We start from the raw sequence: 17,240 nt of genomic DNA, 5'->3' as shown, positions 1-17,240 counted from the left end.
GATCCAGAATTCTCTAGCAGGTATGGTCGTATGTGAGAGAGACACTCGTTAGGGAAGCTCATAAGGACGGCAGAACAGTTGCAAGTCAAAGATATTAAAACCTAGGACCAGGTTGAGAACTTGCTACATGAGGAGGCAACTCAAGAAAAAACCTGACCTCTAAGAAGCAAGACTTAAACGGAATTATTCCATGCTATGTAGTTTTATTTGAAACCCAGTTCCTTTAGGTCAATGTACAGATTATTCAGTGAAGCATTGACCATCGAGGCAATATGAGGTCGTTGAGACTCGCAACAATCCCCCATCAGCTACCCTCCTTCAGCTGCTGTCGATACTCATCAAAGTCAAGAGCAGCCCAAACAAAGGACACCTTGCCTCCTTCAAACCAATACATGGCATGCTCATGAAACGTCACAGGCTTGCGGCTGGGTCCCGCGTTCCCCCACACTCCCACCGAAACGCCCGTGAACTTGATTCGAACGGCAACCGTCCCTGATTGATTGTCAACCAGCATGTCTTGTACCTCAAGCTCGAGTGACTCAATTGTCTCTTGGTTCATTCCGATCGGTTTCATGCAGTCTGATGTTGTCATCGTGCGGCCATTGTGGGTGACGATGGGTTGCACAAAATTCTCAAACTCGGCTTCCATGGTCCTGTTATTCATGCTGGCGATGTACCGGTGGTATTGTGCTCTGAGGTCCAGTGATGTCGGCACTCCCCGGACAAGTGTATCAGGCGTTCTCGGTGCGCTAGGTTGCCTTGCTCGGCTCGCGTCATTGTCTTGTATCGTTTTGAAGGTTGAGAGACAACCATCAACAAACCAGGCCATTATGACCTGCTGGTACTCGGAAGTGGCACTTCCATCTTGGGCGCTTTCGATTCTGATGATTCTAGCGGCTATAGCTTGGGAACCATGATCCACGATATAGCTATCCAGCTTCGACTTTCGGTTTCCGTCTCCAGCACCGGAGCGAAGGTAGCTGATGAACTCGTCGCGCTTTTGTGAGCCGCCAACGGTATTGACAATTGGCTGGATGTAGGTTTCAAGCTCGTCCCACTTGCCATAGTTCTGGTAATCGAGTATAGATTGGAATGAGGACAAAATTTCTTCAGATGAGAGATTCGACGGCATGGCGTTGAGGGGGCTGAATACCTGAAGGTGACGGCGTCGACTCAAAATGAGGCTCTAAACAGATAGCGAGAAATCCCAGGCATACCTTCAGGCATTTAAATGTGTTGAAACTCCTTTAGATAAGTAATAAACACCTCCTGATTTTCGGATAAGATGCTGACTGCATATCCTTGTTTTCGCCGGCTGCAACTTGACTTCTACTGTATGTCTCAACTCGATCTGCCTTATTAATGGAGGGCGCCCCGTTTCTACCGATGCAGTCTAGCACATCTGCTTGAGAATGACGACCCGATGCACTGGCATGATTATCTAATTATTATATCTTGTGTCTTCATTCCTGGCATTTCTTGCGCATGAGCAGAATGTCTCCACGAGATGCTCTAGTTTACACGTCCATCTCATCTACCTTTTAGGCATGGGCTCGTTCTTTGCCATTAGCTCCAACATTAATATTAACAAGCTCAATATCGCTCCTGTTGCTCTTCTTGTCGTCATCGACATCGGTGCTAAACTCGGCTGACTCTGCAGCATGACGGCTGGTTATCGCCCGGCTCCCGCTCGTTGAAGGCCCAGCGTAGGGACCTTCGCCAAGCTCCTCGAACCCACTTTGGCCTGGCCTTCGAGTGACTGTCGATTTCGTGACCCTTCCTGACTCGTTGTAGTCGTATTGGTAAGATGCTCCAAAGTTGCGGCGGAGATAGGGACGAAGGGAGGGGAGACAGGCAATGATGAGCCCGACGTAAACATCCAAGGCGCTCCATAGTTCTGACAAAGTTGAGTGATTCTGTTAGTCATGTTTTTCGCGGGAGGTAGGTTTGCTTTAGGGGTCACATACCGATTGTTGTGATAGCCCGGAAGCTACCATCGTTGCTCAGCAGAACTGTCAAGAACCGTGTCAAGGAAAAGGCAATGTCGATGAGTCCAAGAAGAAAGACGCAATAGACTCCAACCTTGGTTTTGGTTCGCATGTTTAAATTTTGCAGGATAAGAAAAGGAAGGGCAAAGACTGAAGTCGGAGTGAGTTTCATCCCGTGTTGCTAAAGAGAATTGGCTGAGTATAACTTACGAGCAAGACTTCCCGTGAAGTGCAAGGCCCAAGCTACCTCAAAAACGAGCTTGAGATCATCTTCGGGGCATATTTTCTCAGGCTCTTTGATTGACCTTCAGAGGGGATTGTCAGTTAGAACTCACATATCAGCGAGAAAGAGACGTACCAATTTCTCTCAATAGGGAAGCAGAGGAATAACTGCAGCGCAATCGATACGACGTAGGCAATCACGCAATAAATAATTGTTACCCACAATAGCATCCTTCTCTTTTTCATGAATGGCGGGAATAGTTGGAGGTAGACTGAAACAAGAGCAGCCTTGCAGAGGTAAAAGGTGGTGAAGAATGGGATGACTGAGGCCCAGATCATCTGCAGGTATGTTAGCTTCAGACCTTCAATGCGAAGTTGACATATCTCGCTGGGGACAAGTCAACACCAAAGACAACCGTCGCCTACCTTCATGACATGCTCAAACTCTTCTACTGAGTCTGCCTCGTAGTTGGTGAGGGTATAATTAATGTGGGCCTCTAATGCTCCGTGTTTTTTGAGGAGAATGTCAAAAGCTGACGTCGATACTGCTGAGAGCCAAGCTAGTATCATGATGAAATCGCTGGCCAGTAGTCTTCGTTTCTGAATGACGATGCGAAGATAAATGCGCGCCGCGATGACCAGAGCTGCCAGTACAATGAGCGTGTAGATGGTGCCCTGTGAGTGAACGTCAGTGCCCATCACAAACACGCAGATCATCCCGGGAAAGACTCGAAAGAGGAACCTCGCCGGGCGATCCGGAGTGGCGTGGAGCACCTACCAGCACGGCAGCACCCGACGGCGCCGGAGCCATTTTGGCCGAGTCGGAGATCAAGTCGACCAACAGGAACAAGACACCCCAGAAGAAAGAGGCTCTGCAGTTGGAGGAGAGTGAAACCTTCAGCAAGAGACGGACATGGCAGGTTACCGAATCTTTGGGAAAAGGCACGTTAAGAGCAGGTTGTTGGCACGGGTGGGCTCAGGGTCCCCCCGGACATCAGGCAGATAACCAAGGAGGCATGGTTAGATATGCACGCCACTAGGAAGTAACCGAGCCATGCTGCCAATGGGAGATACCCCGGCATTGTCGTTCTAAGCTTAATCATTGTCGTTGCTAACGATATCGAGGTTGGCGCCACCGATGCGGCGACTCGTGCTGGAATGTCGGAATCCTGCGCGGGCAACCCTTGATTTGCGGAAATAATGTCTGTCGACAAGATGGTCCAATGATGGGGAAGGGTTATTCAAGTCTTTTCATGCAGGGGAACGGTCCGGTGCACGCCACGGTCAAAGTGGCTGCATTCTACGTGGAACTATTCCCAGCTACCCCATCAGGTGGATTTGTTGGGCTTCTGTCAGCTTCTCCATCAGGGAGTGGCCAGATTATAGATTGTGCATGACTCAGTTTCCACAGCAATCACTCTTTAACTCCGACAGAGGCGGAGCACACGATGGATTCATAAAAATAACGTCTTGTCCAAGCTTGTTCGGCTTCGCCGTTGGTTAAACGACGCAGACATAATTAACTGTTATCAGTGCTTGTGCACACAGACCCCCCTCTTCCTCAGCTTGGCTGCGTTAGCCTTGCCCTCTTCCGAGAGCGACTTGGCAGCGAAACCTCCGATGGTGCGACGGGCAAGCTTTATGCTGGTCTTGTCGTCATTGGGGAACTTGGCCTTCACTCCAAAGTCTTGTCCGTCAGCCACATAAAGAACCTCTCCACCGACCATTGTGAGCAAAACGCGCTGTCGGCCAAGCTCTTCGTCGGGAACCTTGAAGAAGTTCTTTTCGAGAACAATGATATCCGCCAGCTTGCCGGTCTCGAGCGAGCCGATCTGCTTATCGGCCCGCAGGAAGCGGGCGCCGTTGATGGTGATTGAGTGGAGTGCAGACTTGCGAGAAATGCCCTCGCCTGCTGGGAAGACGCCCACAAATGGTGGTCCTTGGCTGGCGGGCGAGTTGGGGTTTTCTGTGTCTCCGGATCGAGTCACGGCCACCTTGAGCGCAAGAAATTCGTCGAGGGGATCAATCTGCGGTTGTTAGAATGCAAAGACATCAAGAATTAGGCTAATACTCACTGGCCAGTCGCTTCCGTACACAAGAGGTCGTCCGCCCTTCTCGAATTGAGCCCAGGCTTGCAGATTATCAAGTCGATCATCGCCAATCGACTTGAACGTGTCGGGAATGTAGGAAGAGGCAAGCTGCGCCCATTGGTAGCTCACGATCGGGTCAACACCGAGCTTGGCAAATCTCGGCCAATCCTTCTCGTGAGAGAGCTCGTCGTGAGCGAGACCCAGCTTGAAGCTCTTTCGCGGATACTTCTTGCGGAACGACTCAGCCGCATTGAGACCGATTCGAACAGCAAGATCGCCGTCAACGTGCAATTGGGCGTCAATGCCTGCCAAGAACAGAAGCTCAAGGGTCTTCGTGAGAATCTCGGGCTTCCAATACGGGTCGTTTAGCGAATCCGGATCGGGTGCCCACTTGTCGTCTGATCCGTTGACGGGGAGCAGATATGGCTCGATGAGAGCAGCAGTGTTGGCGGGATAAGTGATGACACCGTCAATGAATGCCTTGATAGCCTGCCACTTGGTGGTGGGCTTGGGTCCGATGGTGGTAGAGTCGTGGTATTCCTTGAAGAGGGCCACAACTTCTTTCACAAGAGCGGGCACATCGTCGAGAGTCTTTGGGGCCTCAATTCGCCAGTCAAAGTAGGCTCGCGATGTGAGGTTTCCCTCCTTCTTGAGGGCACTGAATACCGTGTGATGCTCCTTGGTTGCGGCGGCATCTTGGAAGGTGGTGATGCCGGCCTCACGCAGGAGCTTGAGAGCAGCACGGCCAGCTTCAAGATTCTCCTCCTCTGTGGCGGGAGGCGGTCCGACCAGGAGGTTGTATGCATCATCCTGAAGGACACCAGATGGCTCGTTGCTGCCAGGAAGGCGGACGATCTTGCCATTAGAGGGATCCTTCGTGCTGGCATCGATCTTGGAAAGGTCCAGCGCTCGTGAGTTGGCAATGACGGTGTGGTAGTCGCTGGAGCGGACTATGATGGGGCGCTTGGTGTTGAGCTTATCGAGCTGAGCCTTACCCACGGTGCCACTCTTATCAACGAGACCGGCGTAGTCCATGTTGACAACTTCAAGCCAGTCATCGTCGGTCTTGTCGGTCTCACCATCAAGGCATCCTTGAATGTGCTTGATGACATCCTCGATGGGCAGAGTCTGGTAGCTAAGGTCGCACTTAAGAAGGAATAGACCGCCAGAAAGGAGATGCATGTGCGAATCAACCAGTCCAGGCATAGCCATGCGGCCCTCAAGATCTACAACCTTGGTCTTCTTTCCAATGTAGTTCTTGATCTTATTTTCAGCTCCGACATAAGTGATCTTGCCGCCATGGATAGCTAATGCCGATACCGGGGTATCACAAGAGCCCATGGTGTAGATGCTTCCATTTCGAAAAACAAGGTCGGCGGGCAGTGCAGCGGTTGAAGCTCCCGCAACGGGGTTCAAGGCAGCCAATAAGGCGCCAACACAAAGAGAGACAAGACCACGGGCCATGGCAGAGGGCGTACCAACGATGGGCAATAGAAGAGATGCGGCCTTGGAGAAACATCTCTGCCTTCTCGACGTGGGAAAAGCATCTATAAGTATCGATCGTGAACTGGTCCTTGCTCTCCGCAGCGGGGTTCAACCACGGATGATCAGCAAGCTACAACAACCTTGCCTTTACGAACGTTCAAGAACTATTGGCAGAGAATGAGGCCAGAACCTCAAGCATTGCAGACCACTTGCAGGAGTTCGTGCCTGGCGGCTATATCGCCCCAATTGGGAGTAGCGTGGCGGTTGAATATGCTTGTTATGCGCCCCTGGAAGCGTCGACCGTTGCAGGGATCTTTGTTCATCGGACCCCGGACTTTGACCGCTGGGGTTAAGGTTTCAGGAATTGCGTCCTTTTACCCAGAGGGGGCTAGGAGGACCCTCAGTCTCACGATATAACAGGTCTTCTATCATGACCGCCTCTTTTGGGATGCTCGGGAGATGCCTGTGGCCATATGGTGATAAGACTTTTTGTGATAGGTATTCGGTGTCCGTTGCGAACCCGAGATGATGCTGCCATGTCCGTTCCCATCTTTACTGACAGATGATAGGCTCATCCTTCTCTCCAGTGCCCGGGCCACAGTTCTCCGTACTTTCCGGATCCCTTGTAGCGCCCAGGGTAGAACATGCGTCGATGGTCTAGAATGCTGACATATTATTCAGTCTGTCATCACCTTTTTATCAGATAGAGAAGGTATCAGACATAGTATCGATTTGAGTAATTGGTGGAATAGAACATGCTTCCGATGAAAAAACCGTTCACATCAGACACCTCATGCCCCAGAAGAGGATCCAAATCTCGCTACTTGAACACAACCCACCCCCGAGATTCTCTCAGATTGAGTTTGATCTTTGGGTTGATACCCTCGCTATCCACCCATGAAAGTTTCCCCCCACTGTTGAGCGGACATCCCCCTCGATTAGACTATCATCGTCCGAGTCTAGGTTATCAATCCACTCGTGTTCGCGGATCGGTCTCTCCGCAATGGGCAATCCATCTTCGCCGCGAAGCCATGTAAAGATATTTCGGGTCACAGCTTCTGAGTTTTCGTCTTCTGAGTCAAGGTCATCGTATTCAAGCCCCTCATAATTGTCGATAATATCATCATGGTGATTTGCAATTTGACCATTCTTCGGGCGGAGGATAGTTGACTGAACACGGTCCTGAGAGTACTGCTGTACCGCTTTCCCATCCTTTCAAGACCAGGTAAAGCATGAGTACGTGAGACCATGAACCTTTCCACATAGTGCGTGCTCGTGGACATCTAGATTCGTGTCTTCGATCGCATTGTAGCCAAATGGCGGAAACGGGAAGAGTGGTGGCGTTGTGCAGTCGACGCCGTGCGAAAGATACAAGAGACGACACTCATCAGCACGAGAAATCTTGCCCTCACTTATTGTCTCCAAGAGCGCCGGAGCCTGAATGAACGGCGCGAATGCCCCTGTCCATGCAGCTGAACCGAGATCGATAGGCCACCAAGCTCCTCGAGCTTCTCGAAGGGAGCGGTCATGTGCTCCGGTCAGGAAGGCACCAAGCCATAGAAAACCGAGTTCTGGGTGACGTTTCATCAGAGTCCTCAAGAGTTGATGTGGATCTTGGGTTGCATCCGGAAATGCAAATGAGCCCTGTAGCCAGATCCCGCAGATGTTGGTTTCCACGTCAGGTTCGAAAAATATGCTGTCCAGAAGTGCCTTTAGGCCTCTTGGATTGCAGCTCAGCGTTAGAAGTCGGTCAAATTGATGATGGGCCTCGATCGTAAGCAGGGATGCCGTAGGTCCTTCGTCCTTCCGGTCTGCTTTTTCTGAAAGCTTAGGGATGGCAAGTTCAATTTGCCTGTTGTCGTACTTGGCCAGTGGGATCGATAGGGCTGCTGTGAGGGCTGCTCGACTTTGATCGTGAGTATTATGAAGGTCGCAGTAATCAGACAAGTAACGAAGGGCCGTGATCGAAGAGGCTGCGGTGTGCTTGAGGGCTGAGCTTGACGTCGTTGGGTTATCTGTAATGACGAAACACTGTTCTGAGGTAAGTTTGACAGTCCAAGGGGAGTGCAGAGCTCCCTTGGAGCTGCAAACTTTTGCACCCCAACAGTTTCCTTCCATTAGGATGGAATTCCACCAGTTTACGGCGCTCTTATCAGCCTGGCCAAGATTGATTGAGACAACGGGTTTGCCTATTTCTGGCATCGCTGAGCCATTGGAGGCATCTTGATTGGTTTGGGAAATGCATGCCCCTGGGACGAGTTCGGCCCATCGTGCTGAGAGGACATAGGCCCGGGCCAGCATCAGTATCGGGATGTGATTGTTGTCTGCGCTATAGAAATCCGGTAGAACTGTGGTTGAACGTCGTGGACCTGATGTTAAAATAACTCGAGTCTTTTCCTTCCAGGCAACTTGGAAACGGGTCTCATCTCTGAAAGAAGGGAGATGCAGCCCATCCTCGCTAGCGAGCCATGTGGTTCGTCCCCTCGTAACGGCAACATTGCTAAAGGTGTCTATATGAAGAATCTCGGGGAAATAGGGGTGGTTTGGAAATGCCGTTTCCAGGCGCGACAAGCAAGTCATTGGTAGTGCTGAGTCTCGAGATGCCGACCCGCACAGCGTGGACCATGTCCTGTAGCTCGCTCGAGCATGGCTCGAGTAGCCTGCTCTCCAGGACGAATCGCATCCTCCATGTTTCACAATGTGAAAATACGAATGGGCGAGCGAGGCAGTTCCGGGAGGACGGGAGATCGACGTGAGTGTTTGGGGATAAACAAAACAATGCATACAAGTGCCTAAGTCAAGATGCCTACGGATATTTCTCAAGTAACAGGAATATTTCATACCTCCATGACCGCCGAGCAGATACTGTTGCAGCATTCCTTGACGCCAAAGGTGGTCAATTCTACAGCCTGCTTAATCTATGATAAGGTATATGCCCTCAATATTTAATGCCAAGAAAATCCAAAGACGCCCGCATCGCCATCCAAAACCATGCACAGCTTGACGACTCCTATGCCAATCCCTCGTGTACACGCAAATCCCGCTCTTCCCGGCATGCAGCGCAATCCCGCCAGCGCTTTCAAACAGAACAACTTTTGCACATGGTCTATTTAGAACCCTCAATCATTCAGTGTCTCGAATGTACCCACTTCAGGGGACAGCAGCAGGCTTGCTGGGCTCAGGCGCAGGAGCGGGCTTTTTAACTCCTCCGTATCTGTGGCCGTCACCACTGGGTAAAACCGGATCATCTCCAATGGGTTCTGTAACCCACGACGGGGGGATTTGAGTAAGGTAGTCGTACCACCAATCACCCATCTTGTGATAGCCGTCGGGTTTTGGATGAATGCAGTCATATAGTTGATCCAGCGGGAAATCGGTAAAGTCGACGGCAAGGATACGTCTACCTTGCAGTCTACGTTCTTTGACGAGGCTGGGAATCATGCTGATGAATGCCTTGTGATTGACTGACTTGTGAGGGTCGCAGGTCGGTAGAATCATGGCCACGAGCATCACGGCATCGGGGCACGCCAGAAACATCTGGTCGATCAAAGCACCTAGGCGATCTGCCATCCCTTGAGGGTCGTTTCCTTCTGTTGAGTACCGGGCCCTGTCTTCCAGATCGTTTGTTCCCGCGTGGAGAAGGATGAGGTTAGGACGATGTAACAGAGAGGGATCGACGTGATCCGCCATGAACTGGATCGTCTTTCCCGGCCAAGCAGCCTAGTTTACAATTAGTCATCTATCTCGTGGGGGGTATTCGCCAGCACTCACAAAGTTTCCATTTTCCATGGTTCCGGCTGCTCTTGTACCGGCAAAGACAACGGTGTTTTCTAGCGAGAGTGTCAGTACGTTGGCGATGCAGCATGTGAAAGTCTCTGAATCTTACGTGCAAGGTGCTCCTTTAGCCTTCCTCGGTAACCATTGCCATCACCGCCATCACCCGCCTCATGGCGACCATACGTGATCGAGTCACCAACAGGAAGGATTCTGAGTTTGACGCCATTCTGTATCAACTCGCCCGTCTTGGCTCCCTGATGTGTCAGGTATGTTGTGGGTCCGGAATCAGCACGGCATGAACCCATCTCAGTGACCAGCGGGAGCTCGCCGTACCCATTGACCTTGTTGTTTTGGCTCATCATGTCGAAGATGATGCGATTGGCAATGACCTGGTGGAGGAGAACCTGAGGATGGAAAGCGCGAGCATATCTGCAGCTGCAATTTAGTGGTTGCCAAACAATGAGCAGTCGACAGAAATCTTACCCGTCAGGCAGGACGTTGGGAATCCGCCATCCCCCATCAGATGATTTTGAATCATCATCTCCTGTCGGTATGTTAAAGTCACTCAACGCAGTGCCATTCGCGTTCTGGTCAAAGGTGAACTTGGCCTCCGGGCCCATGGTAAGGGCAATATGAGCAAAGACATTCTGGGAGCCAGAAAATGTCTTGTTTCCGGGGCGGTCCTCGGATCGGTCAAAGGGGGTCTTATCCGCCTGGTCCACGGTGTTGAGCTCGTAAAACATCAGGCCAAACCTATGGTAAAGTTAGCATTCTCGGCATAGATTATCCAGCCGCCCAATGAGTACCTGGTGCTTTTCTTTGACGTCCTCTCATCAGCCCCGTCTTCACAATATCGTCCCCCAAGGTCTCCTACTATCGAGTCGTAATCAACGAACTGGACACTTGAACCAGCTCTCTCCACGGCTGATGCCTGTGGGGTATGCGTTAGAGATGGTTCCAAGGAGCGCAATCAGGCAAGTCCTACCAGCTTCTCGTTGATCAGATCTACGAGGTCATTAATCTTCTTTCGCAGGTTAACTGTGAGATGCTCCGTGTTTCTTGCATAGTCGTGCGATTCCTACGCATATTAGATATGTGATTCAGCTTGTTGGTTTCTGCAAATCACAACTGACCTCTGTCCACGTCGACCAGGACACCTTGTTGCACGACTCGGTCATGGTTATCGAGAAAAACTTGGCGTATCTATCAAACATTTAGCCGCAAGTTGTGAAACAAGGAAATAGCCCATTTGTTACCCAGTATAGTAGATAGAACCACTGGTAATTCTGTTAGCAACTACAACGAAACCAGGGCAGAAAAAGACACATACTCGCGAGCCAGCTTGCGCTTGGCCTCGGTCAAGACATTATCAACCTTGTGGCCAAAGTCGTCACTCTCGACGAGCTCCCGGGAAATTTCCAGCTGTTCATCACAGCTTCGCGTCAATTCCTCGATTTGGAACTCGGCCAGGTGTGGATAGTCTTTGAGAAGTCCAGGAATGGAATTTCCTAGTTTATCAAATGCCTTTTCCGATGAGTCGAAAGAAGCCCACTGATAGATGCAATGATTCAAAATGTTGACAAATTCGGCATCGTTGGCACCTAGCATTGTGTTAGATTGCGTTTGTCGGCAAGTCAGCTCTCAAACTTACCAGCAGAGACCAAGATGACCTGTTGACCCTTGTCAATGTGAGGAAGCTGCCGCTTCGTGACATCTTCTAGGGTGGCCCCAGAACATGATTGGAACTGGAATCTTCTCTTAGACTTGTCGCCAAGCCTACCGTCCTGGTTGACTAGACTAGGATAGGCATTGTCGTGTCGACCACAGCTCCAGTCTAAGATCATGTCAGATGCTTGTTTGTTTGAGAACGCATAAAACTTACCGCTCTGTGGATCGGATCCTTGACCCGCGTCTCCAAGCCGAATTCCAGCGCCAATTCCCGCTGAATACGAATCTCCGATGGCAGCAAGTTTCGTGATGTATGAAAGGTCACTGGCGTCCCACGAGTCAACGTCATCAAACTGATTTCCGTCTCTGGGGACCAGCATTGACCCCAGGCTCGGAAACGGCGGGAAAGGAGTTGCCTGTTGGATGAGCGCGGTGATGGCCAGGCAATGCCATACTAGGCGACTCATCTTGAAAGGCCAAACGAGAGACGTAGGCAAAGAGAAAAATGGGCGAAGTGAGTGTGATGAATGCATTGGGACCAACCCAAGGCGTGGAGCCAGTGGCTGGAGCTAAACTGTCGGTGGCGGCCTGAGGCACCCACCCCTGTTCAGCAAATGTCCGTCCATAGATGAGCCAGGAGGTAAGCAGGCTCTAGAAGGACGGATATTGTGGTTGTTGGTACGCCACAGCGAAGGATCAACTAATTAAAAGAGCTGAGTAAAGCCACGGTAAGTTGATCGAGACCCCTATTTCCCACGAAGCAATGTGCTGGCCTTTGCTGGACATTTCTCTAGCCTTGGTGAATCCCCTCTATTGGATTAGCGCCAATACAGTACGCGGCAAGTTCAAATAATTCCAGAGAAAAGATGCCACCTTCAGGCGCACCAAGCCTGGGAGACAGGGGAGTCGGCCGCGTTCCAGGGGCTGGGGATGCCGTGACTGCCGTGGCACTCCGCGCCAAGTCGCGATTGTGTATTTTTAACCTTTGATTATCGCCAATCTGCTGTTGGTCCATGAGCCTGCTCTGCGGTGGGGAATGACCTGAGTGAGACTAGCTCAGGGGTCTGGCCGCACTGTTTGCTCTGGCTCAGAGGCCTGGACTTTTTAACGCGAGGCCTCTGGCGCGTCAAAGTGCGCTTGTGCTAGAACGAATCAGTCCTGTGGCTTTTGATAGAGGTTTCAATGGCGGCTTCTCACTGGCCCCTTGACCCCTGCTAGATTGCCAAGTGGCACACCTTCAGGGGCCTTGTTCGGGCTAATCCGTAAACAAAAACCAGGCAATTGCCGAGACAGCTGAGATGCGACCGGAGATCCATCTGACAATCTGACACCTCAAGGATTAAACATTTCTTTCGTCGTGATCGCGCTCTGGATGGAAGCCCGTGATTCCGGTATGAGAGTCAACTCGATTCACTCGCAATCGCAGCATTGCATCATGTCCCAGTCTTGCTAATACCCATACAGACCTCTAGCTCAGGGCCTCCCCGCCTCTTCACCATGATCATCGCAGCCTCGCGAGCCTTGGCCTTGCTGGTCTCTGTCGTGCTCTGCGCATTGATCGACGATGTGCTAGGGGCCGGCAAAGGCTCAAAGAAGCCCTATGTGCTCCCAGAAACAGAGCCACGGGTTTCTGGCAATCTCCAAGTCAAGGTCGATTGGCCACTGGTGGCGAACAAGTGGCCCAACCAGTCTCCGAGTGTATCCTCACTCTCTCACTATTGGGTAATGACCAGCCACATCAAGTCCATTCCCAAATCTCTGTCCGACGGTCAACTGCTACAGCTGGCTATGGATGCCTATGGCGAAATGACCGATGCCATCAAGGCTTACGGCGCCAGCCAGGACGCGAGGCCTTCCGCCATGACTGCATTGGCCTTTGACGATGAAGTCATTTTGGCTTCTTCGCAGAAGGGATACGGGTCCTATTCGTATGACCTAGAGCATACACCGGTCTATTCAGCATTGAAGCTCTGCCAACTTGCCAAAGTAACATCGCAAAGTGTAGGCGGGCTAGGTGGCAATCAAGCCATGTGCGGCCAGGTCACGGCCCTTCAACTGTACCACCGCCAATATCCCGGCAGAAAAGATTTCAAGGGAAGAAACGCCAGGATAGTCACCGTATCTTCTCAAGAATCAACCGAGGGGGATAAGAATGGCAACAAGATTGGACAAGTCAAGTGGGTTGACACTTGTCCTCAGCCGGCGACTCAGGGCGATCCAATGGTACGTTTTCCGGAAACATCGAGAGTTAAGCAATTCACGTCTAACACAAAATAGGCCGATTGGGGTTGTGATAAGGTGCTGGGTCAGCAACGCGTTAGAAAGATCCCGAGCCCGGAGACAAGGGGCAGGAAGTACGTGGCTCAACCCTATGATATTAAAGGGGCGACAAAAGGACAGGTTCAGCTATGTCAGTAGAGAATAGAAAGTTTGCGTTGATGTCATATTCCTTGGCAAAGAACCGATCCCGAGGTCCGTAATGGTTGATAAATTTGTTCATGATTCAAATTACCAGTACCTACCTAGTCAGGCCAGTCAACACCGAGTCTTCCTATACTCTCTTTAGATCTTTTGGAAGCTACCTTTTGATTATATGTTTATATATTTGCTTCTTCTGATTGACTTTGGTGTTCGAATTTGCCTTGCTCGAAAACAATACCTCAAGCCCTGGCAGCTGCCTACCCTGAAGCCAAACCTATCATGCCCAGGTGACTGGGTTTCAAACGCATTGAACAAAGCCCTGAGTGTTTCTTCCTGAATGAGGCTTTGCGACTGCGGTAATATTGTTGATACACTTTTTTTTACTCCTGGGTAAGAAAATACGGCCTTACTATACAGAAACCGGAATTATCAAGTGTGGCACATAACTACCCTCACCGACAAATTACACGTAAGTGAACGCTCTTCTGTTTCTCCCCACTAGAGATAATACGGCTATTATATCGCCCTACCTAATTAACTAAGCTCTCTTCCATCCACTTGGGAATTGTGGCCTCGTCCGTCTTGGTGGTGATGTGTCGACATAGGGTTTTCATACCGATGCCCAGCGATCGCAAACGCCCTCCAAATCGGAGGCAATTCCGTAGGTTATCAAGGGGCAATAATGCTGTGCACTTTTTGACTTTCAGCCAAGCCTCGGTTAACGGAAGAAATAAGGTTGTGACAACTGTTGGTTGGTTGTGGTCCATGGACACCCCTGAGCCGAGATTACAACCAGCTTCCGAGTCACTGATCCCTTCACCAACACAGTTACTGTGAAGAGTTGAGGAGGCAACAAACGGAATCATTACGGAAGGCCCGGCATAGTGTCAGCAATGAGGTGCAACATCTCGGGCGACGCCTGGAAATGTTCGCTCAATATTTATATTTAAAAAACCTACAACTATAGATAAAGAAGCTTAAGTACTAGTAAAAGAACCCCACGGGCTTCTCATTGGGCTCATGATAAATACACGCTGAAGCGGTGGGGTTTCATATTTAAGCGTGAATGGAAACACCATGTCATACGAGGTTGTTGGTTGTCCACACACGCTCGGGCATTTCCTCTTTCATTCGCCACGTGAAGCGAGGGTCGGCCAGGGGGTCTGGGTTAAGAACCGAGTAAAACCCGAGGCATTGACAAAAGGGAATCTTTTTTCACTCTCCTGAACGTGACGAGTATAGCTACAACTCTACTCACGGCAACCCCAAGATCTGTCGACTACAGAGGCCGAGCTATATATTAGCCTATTGTATGCACGCAAAACTCTTTTCCCTGCCGCACGCAAGTAAAATCGCTCACTATGCCTGACGAACCTGACTATTCGGTATCCGAATTCTGGCTACGCCTGGACATGGCCCTCACCGAGAATGACACGTCTCCGTCTGGGCATGCCAGGGAAGAAGGTGTCAAACGAGGGAATATTCCCCTCCCCATTATCAAAAAAGTCCTCTATAATCGAAACCCCCTTAAAGATATTGGACTTTGGAGTTCAGACGTCCCGATAGAGCCTCAAATGGTTGCCGCTTTTTTATCATTCGCCAGAGGGGGCCATCTCCCCGAGGGCCGCCAAACGATTCTGCCACTGGCCACAAAGGAAGAATTTACCAACATGACCAAACCATATTCTCAGTGGGCACCTGCTGAGTATCATCATCTCGGGCAGGCCGCGGTCACTTCCATCGCTAGCAGGCTCAACCTCACCAAGGACGACGAAAAACTTCCACCTATCGCTACTGAACTCTATACCATGAAGAAGAGAATATGGGAAGGCATTCCGCCCTTGTCAGAGAGACGCTGGAAGGAACTAGACCTTGACAATATGTGGAATTTTCCAATGGCTTGTCGTTACATCGTGGCCGTCATCGACGTCTTCCAATACCTGAACGAAGGCTGGATGAAAAAAGCTATGCGGACTGTCTACAATCGGATTTGGGACGACCTGCACGACTGTGAGGAAGCTATCAACGCCTGTCGAAGATTGGCGGCCAACGGGGATGATTTCAAGGAGATATCGTTGACCGCCCTCTGGTATCAGCATACCAAATCCCACTTTGACTCCATGTGTGAAATGGCCCATGGATGGGTCACTGAGCACATCCAACGCCTTCGGCAACCAGTTCTAGACCAGCTCGCCTCCCACAGCCCAACACATGAAAGTGAAGTTGACGAGGTACAGTGGGATCTGGCCAACAAGATTTACGACCTTCTCGTTAACGGCGCCCATGCTGATTACACGATATTCCTACCGATGGAAGGATACAAAGGTAGCAACATACCGCTTCAGAGACCACTGGGCTCGGAACCACCGGGAGGCTTCCGTGAAAAGCCCATTTCCTTTTCCCTCCATCTTTTGAAACGAAAATCTGACTACATTGGGCGTTGGTACTATCTTACACGGAAAGAAGAATACGAGACCTATGAAAGACTAGGAATGAGTCCAATCGAGCTGGAGAGCAATGACCCCGCGCGTCTCCTAATCCGGTGCCATAGCCAGCTCGACGCACAGGCTCAATCCCGAAGAGAACTGCGTGGAGAACCTCAAGAACTGGATCTCGACCCTTGGTTGGATTTGACAAAGGCAGACTTGGGGTATGGCAATCGCAGATGTGGTTTCGTCGCGTATCGGCTGTGCCATAGCCACACTTCTGAGGCATGGAACGATTTCAAGGCCAAGTTTGAGTCGGACATCTCCGATTGGGGTAGAGATGTGAAGGGTATCGACGATGTCCGTGCTGCTTGCAAGATTCACTGGCTGGATGGCCAAGAGCTTGAAATTCCTGACAGGGATATTGAGGCTGCCAAGAAGTAAGTTGACCTTCATCAAGAGCCCGATTTCTGGCAATCTTACATCTAACTCTAGGCACTTCCACAAACACATCAACTCAGAGGATGCTCGCGATGCCCACAAGAGGGCGTTTCTGGTCATCGACGAAGATGTCATGAAATCGTACCTCGACCCTGTTAGGGGCGGTGCAAAATTCGTCCTAGCAGTAGATCCAGATTTTGATCCCAAAACAAAACCTGAAGATCGAAGGCGTCCTAACTACGAGGGGAACGTGAGAGTGCTTGGAAGTGTGCTGTGGGATGACGTAGGGGCGCTACTCATCACACAGAGTACCCCCCTTGACGACATCTGGCCGCTTGCTATGAACCGCCCTCATGGAATCTATGAAGGCTCAAGGGTAACACCTGTTCTAAATTTTTCGTCGTATGAGGAATTGCTGGGATTTCAAATACGTTGCGCTATCCTCCCGGGGCTGGTGCCATCTGTGAAGCTGGGCCTCTGGCTGATGGCACGTTATCGACGAAGACGTTGAAACTACCCGTGTTTACTGACTGGAAGCTACTTCATGAATGAGAGTTTTATTAATAACTATGTATTTATTTTTATTGTGGGAGTGAATCCAATGCCATTTGGATTTTACTTAACCTTGATCGCTGTAAAGCGTGTGAGATGAGAAGTTCAACATTTGCCAGGGGTTGGCGCAATTATATAAGAACGCCGAACTTTGGAACCAACGAGCTTGA

The 17,240-nt window shown here is 50.6% G+C and overlaps 6 protein-coding genes across 6 annotated transcripts; 2 read left to right on the top strand and 4 right to left on the bottom strand.

The window, feature by feature from the left end:
* Positions 1–304: 304 nt before the first annotated feature.
* Positions 305–1,132, bottom strand: NCS54_00634200 (Hypothetical protein; the record flags this gene model as incomplete). The annotated part of the gene is made up of 1 exon (XM_053151805.1): positions 305–1,132. One exon carries the CDS (start codon positions 1,130–1,132, stop codon positions 305–307), a length of 828 nt encoding a protein of 275 aa, XP_053007780.1.
* Positions 1,133–1,541: 409 nt separating this feature from the next.
* On the bottom strand, positions 1,542–3,021 carry NCS54_00634100 (Hypothetical protein; the record flags this gene model as incomplete). Its single annotated transcript, XM_053151804.1, has 6 exons — positions 1,542–1,897; positions 1,968–2,138; positions 2,199–2,293; positions 2,347–2,549; positions 2,637–2,885; positions 2,989–3,021. The coding sequence occupies 6 exons, from the start codon at positions 3,019–3,021 to the stop codon at positions 1,542–1,544; spliced, it is 1,107 nt and encodes a 368-aa protein (XP_053007779.1).
* A 718-nt stretch (positions 3,022–3,739) lies between these two features.
* Positions 3,740–5,764, bottom strand: NCS54_00634000 (Amidohydro-3 domain-containing protein; the record flags this gene model as incomplete). The annotated part of the gene is made up of 2 exons (XM_053151803.1): positions 3,740–4,237; positions 4,286–5,764. The coding sequence occupies 2 exons, from the start codon at positions 5,762–5,764 to the stop codon at positions 3,740–3,742; spliced, it is 1,977 nt and encodes a 658-aa protein (XP_053007778.1).
* Positions 5,765–8,935: 3,171 nt separating this feature from the next.
* NCS54_00633900 (SGNH-hydro domain-containing protein) lies at positions 8,936–11,733 on the bottom strand (the record flags this gene model as incomplete). The annotated part of the gene is made up of 11 exons (XM_053151802.1): positions 11,445–11,733; positions 11,214–11,396; positions 10,893–11,163; positions 10,819–10,839; positions 10,696–10,765; positions 10,548–10,640; positions 10,369–10,493; positions 10,046–10,315; positions 9,672–9,991; positions 9,557–9,615; positions 8,936–9,505 (listed from the first exon to the last, which is right to left on the bottom strand). Exons 1-11 carry the CDS (start codon positions 11,695–11,697, stop codon positions 8,936–8,938), a joined length of 2,235 nt encoding a protein of 744 aa, XP_053007777.1. The 5' UTR covers positions 11,698–11,733.
* Positions 11,734–12,727: 994 nt separating this feature from the next.
* NCS54_00633800 (Hypothetical protein) lies at positions 12,728–13,648 on the top strand (the record flags this gene model as incomplete). Its single annotated transcript, XM_053151801.1, has 2 exons — positions 12,728–13,453; positions 13,508–13,648. The coding sequence occupies 2 exons, from the start codon at positions 12,728–12,730 to the stop codon at positions 13,646–13,648; spliced, it is 867 nt and encodes a 288-aa protein (XP_053007776.1).
* A 1,364-nt stretch (positions 13,649–15,012) lies between these two features.
* Positions 15,013–17,029, top strand: NCS54_00633700 (Hypothetical protein; the record flags this gene model as incomplete). Its single annotated transcript, XM_053151800.1, has 2 exons — positions 15,013–16,517; positions 16,573–17,029. The coding sequence occupies 2 exons, from the start codon at positions 15,013–15,015 to the stop codon at positions 17,027–17,029; spliced, it is 1,962 nt and encodes a 653-aa protein (XP_053007775.1).
* Between the last annotated feature and the right edge of the window lie 211 nt (positions 17,030–17,240).

Source organism: Fusarium falciforme, chromosome 5, assembly GCF_026873545.1.
Source record: "Fusarium falciforme chromosome 5, complete sequence".
Lineage (NCBI taxonomy): Eukaryota > Fungi > Ascomycota > Sordariomycetes > Hypocreales > Nectriaceae > Fusarium > Fusarium falciforme.
Note: the sequence above shows the minus strand (reverse complement) of the source record. Positions and strands in the feature narration are given on the sequence as shown.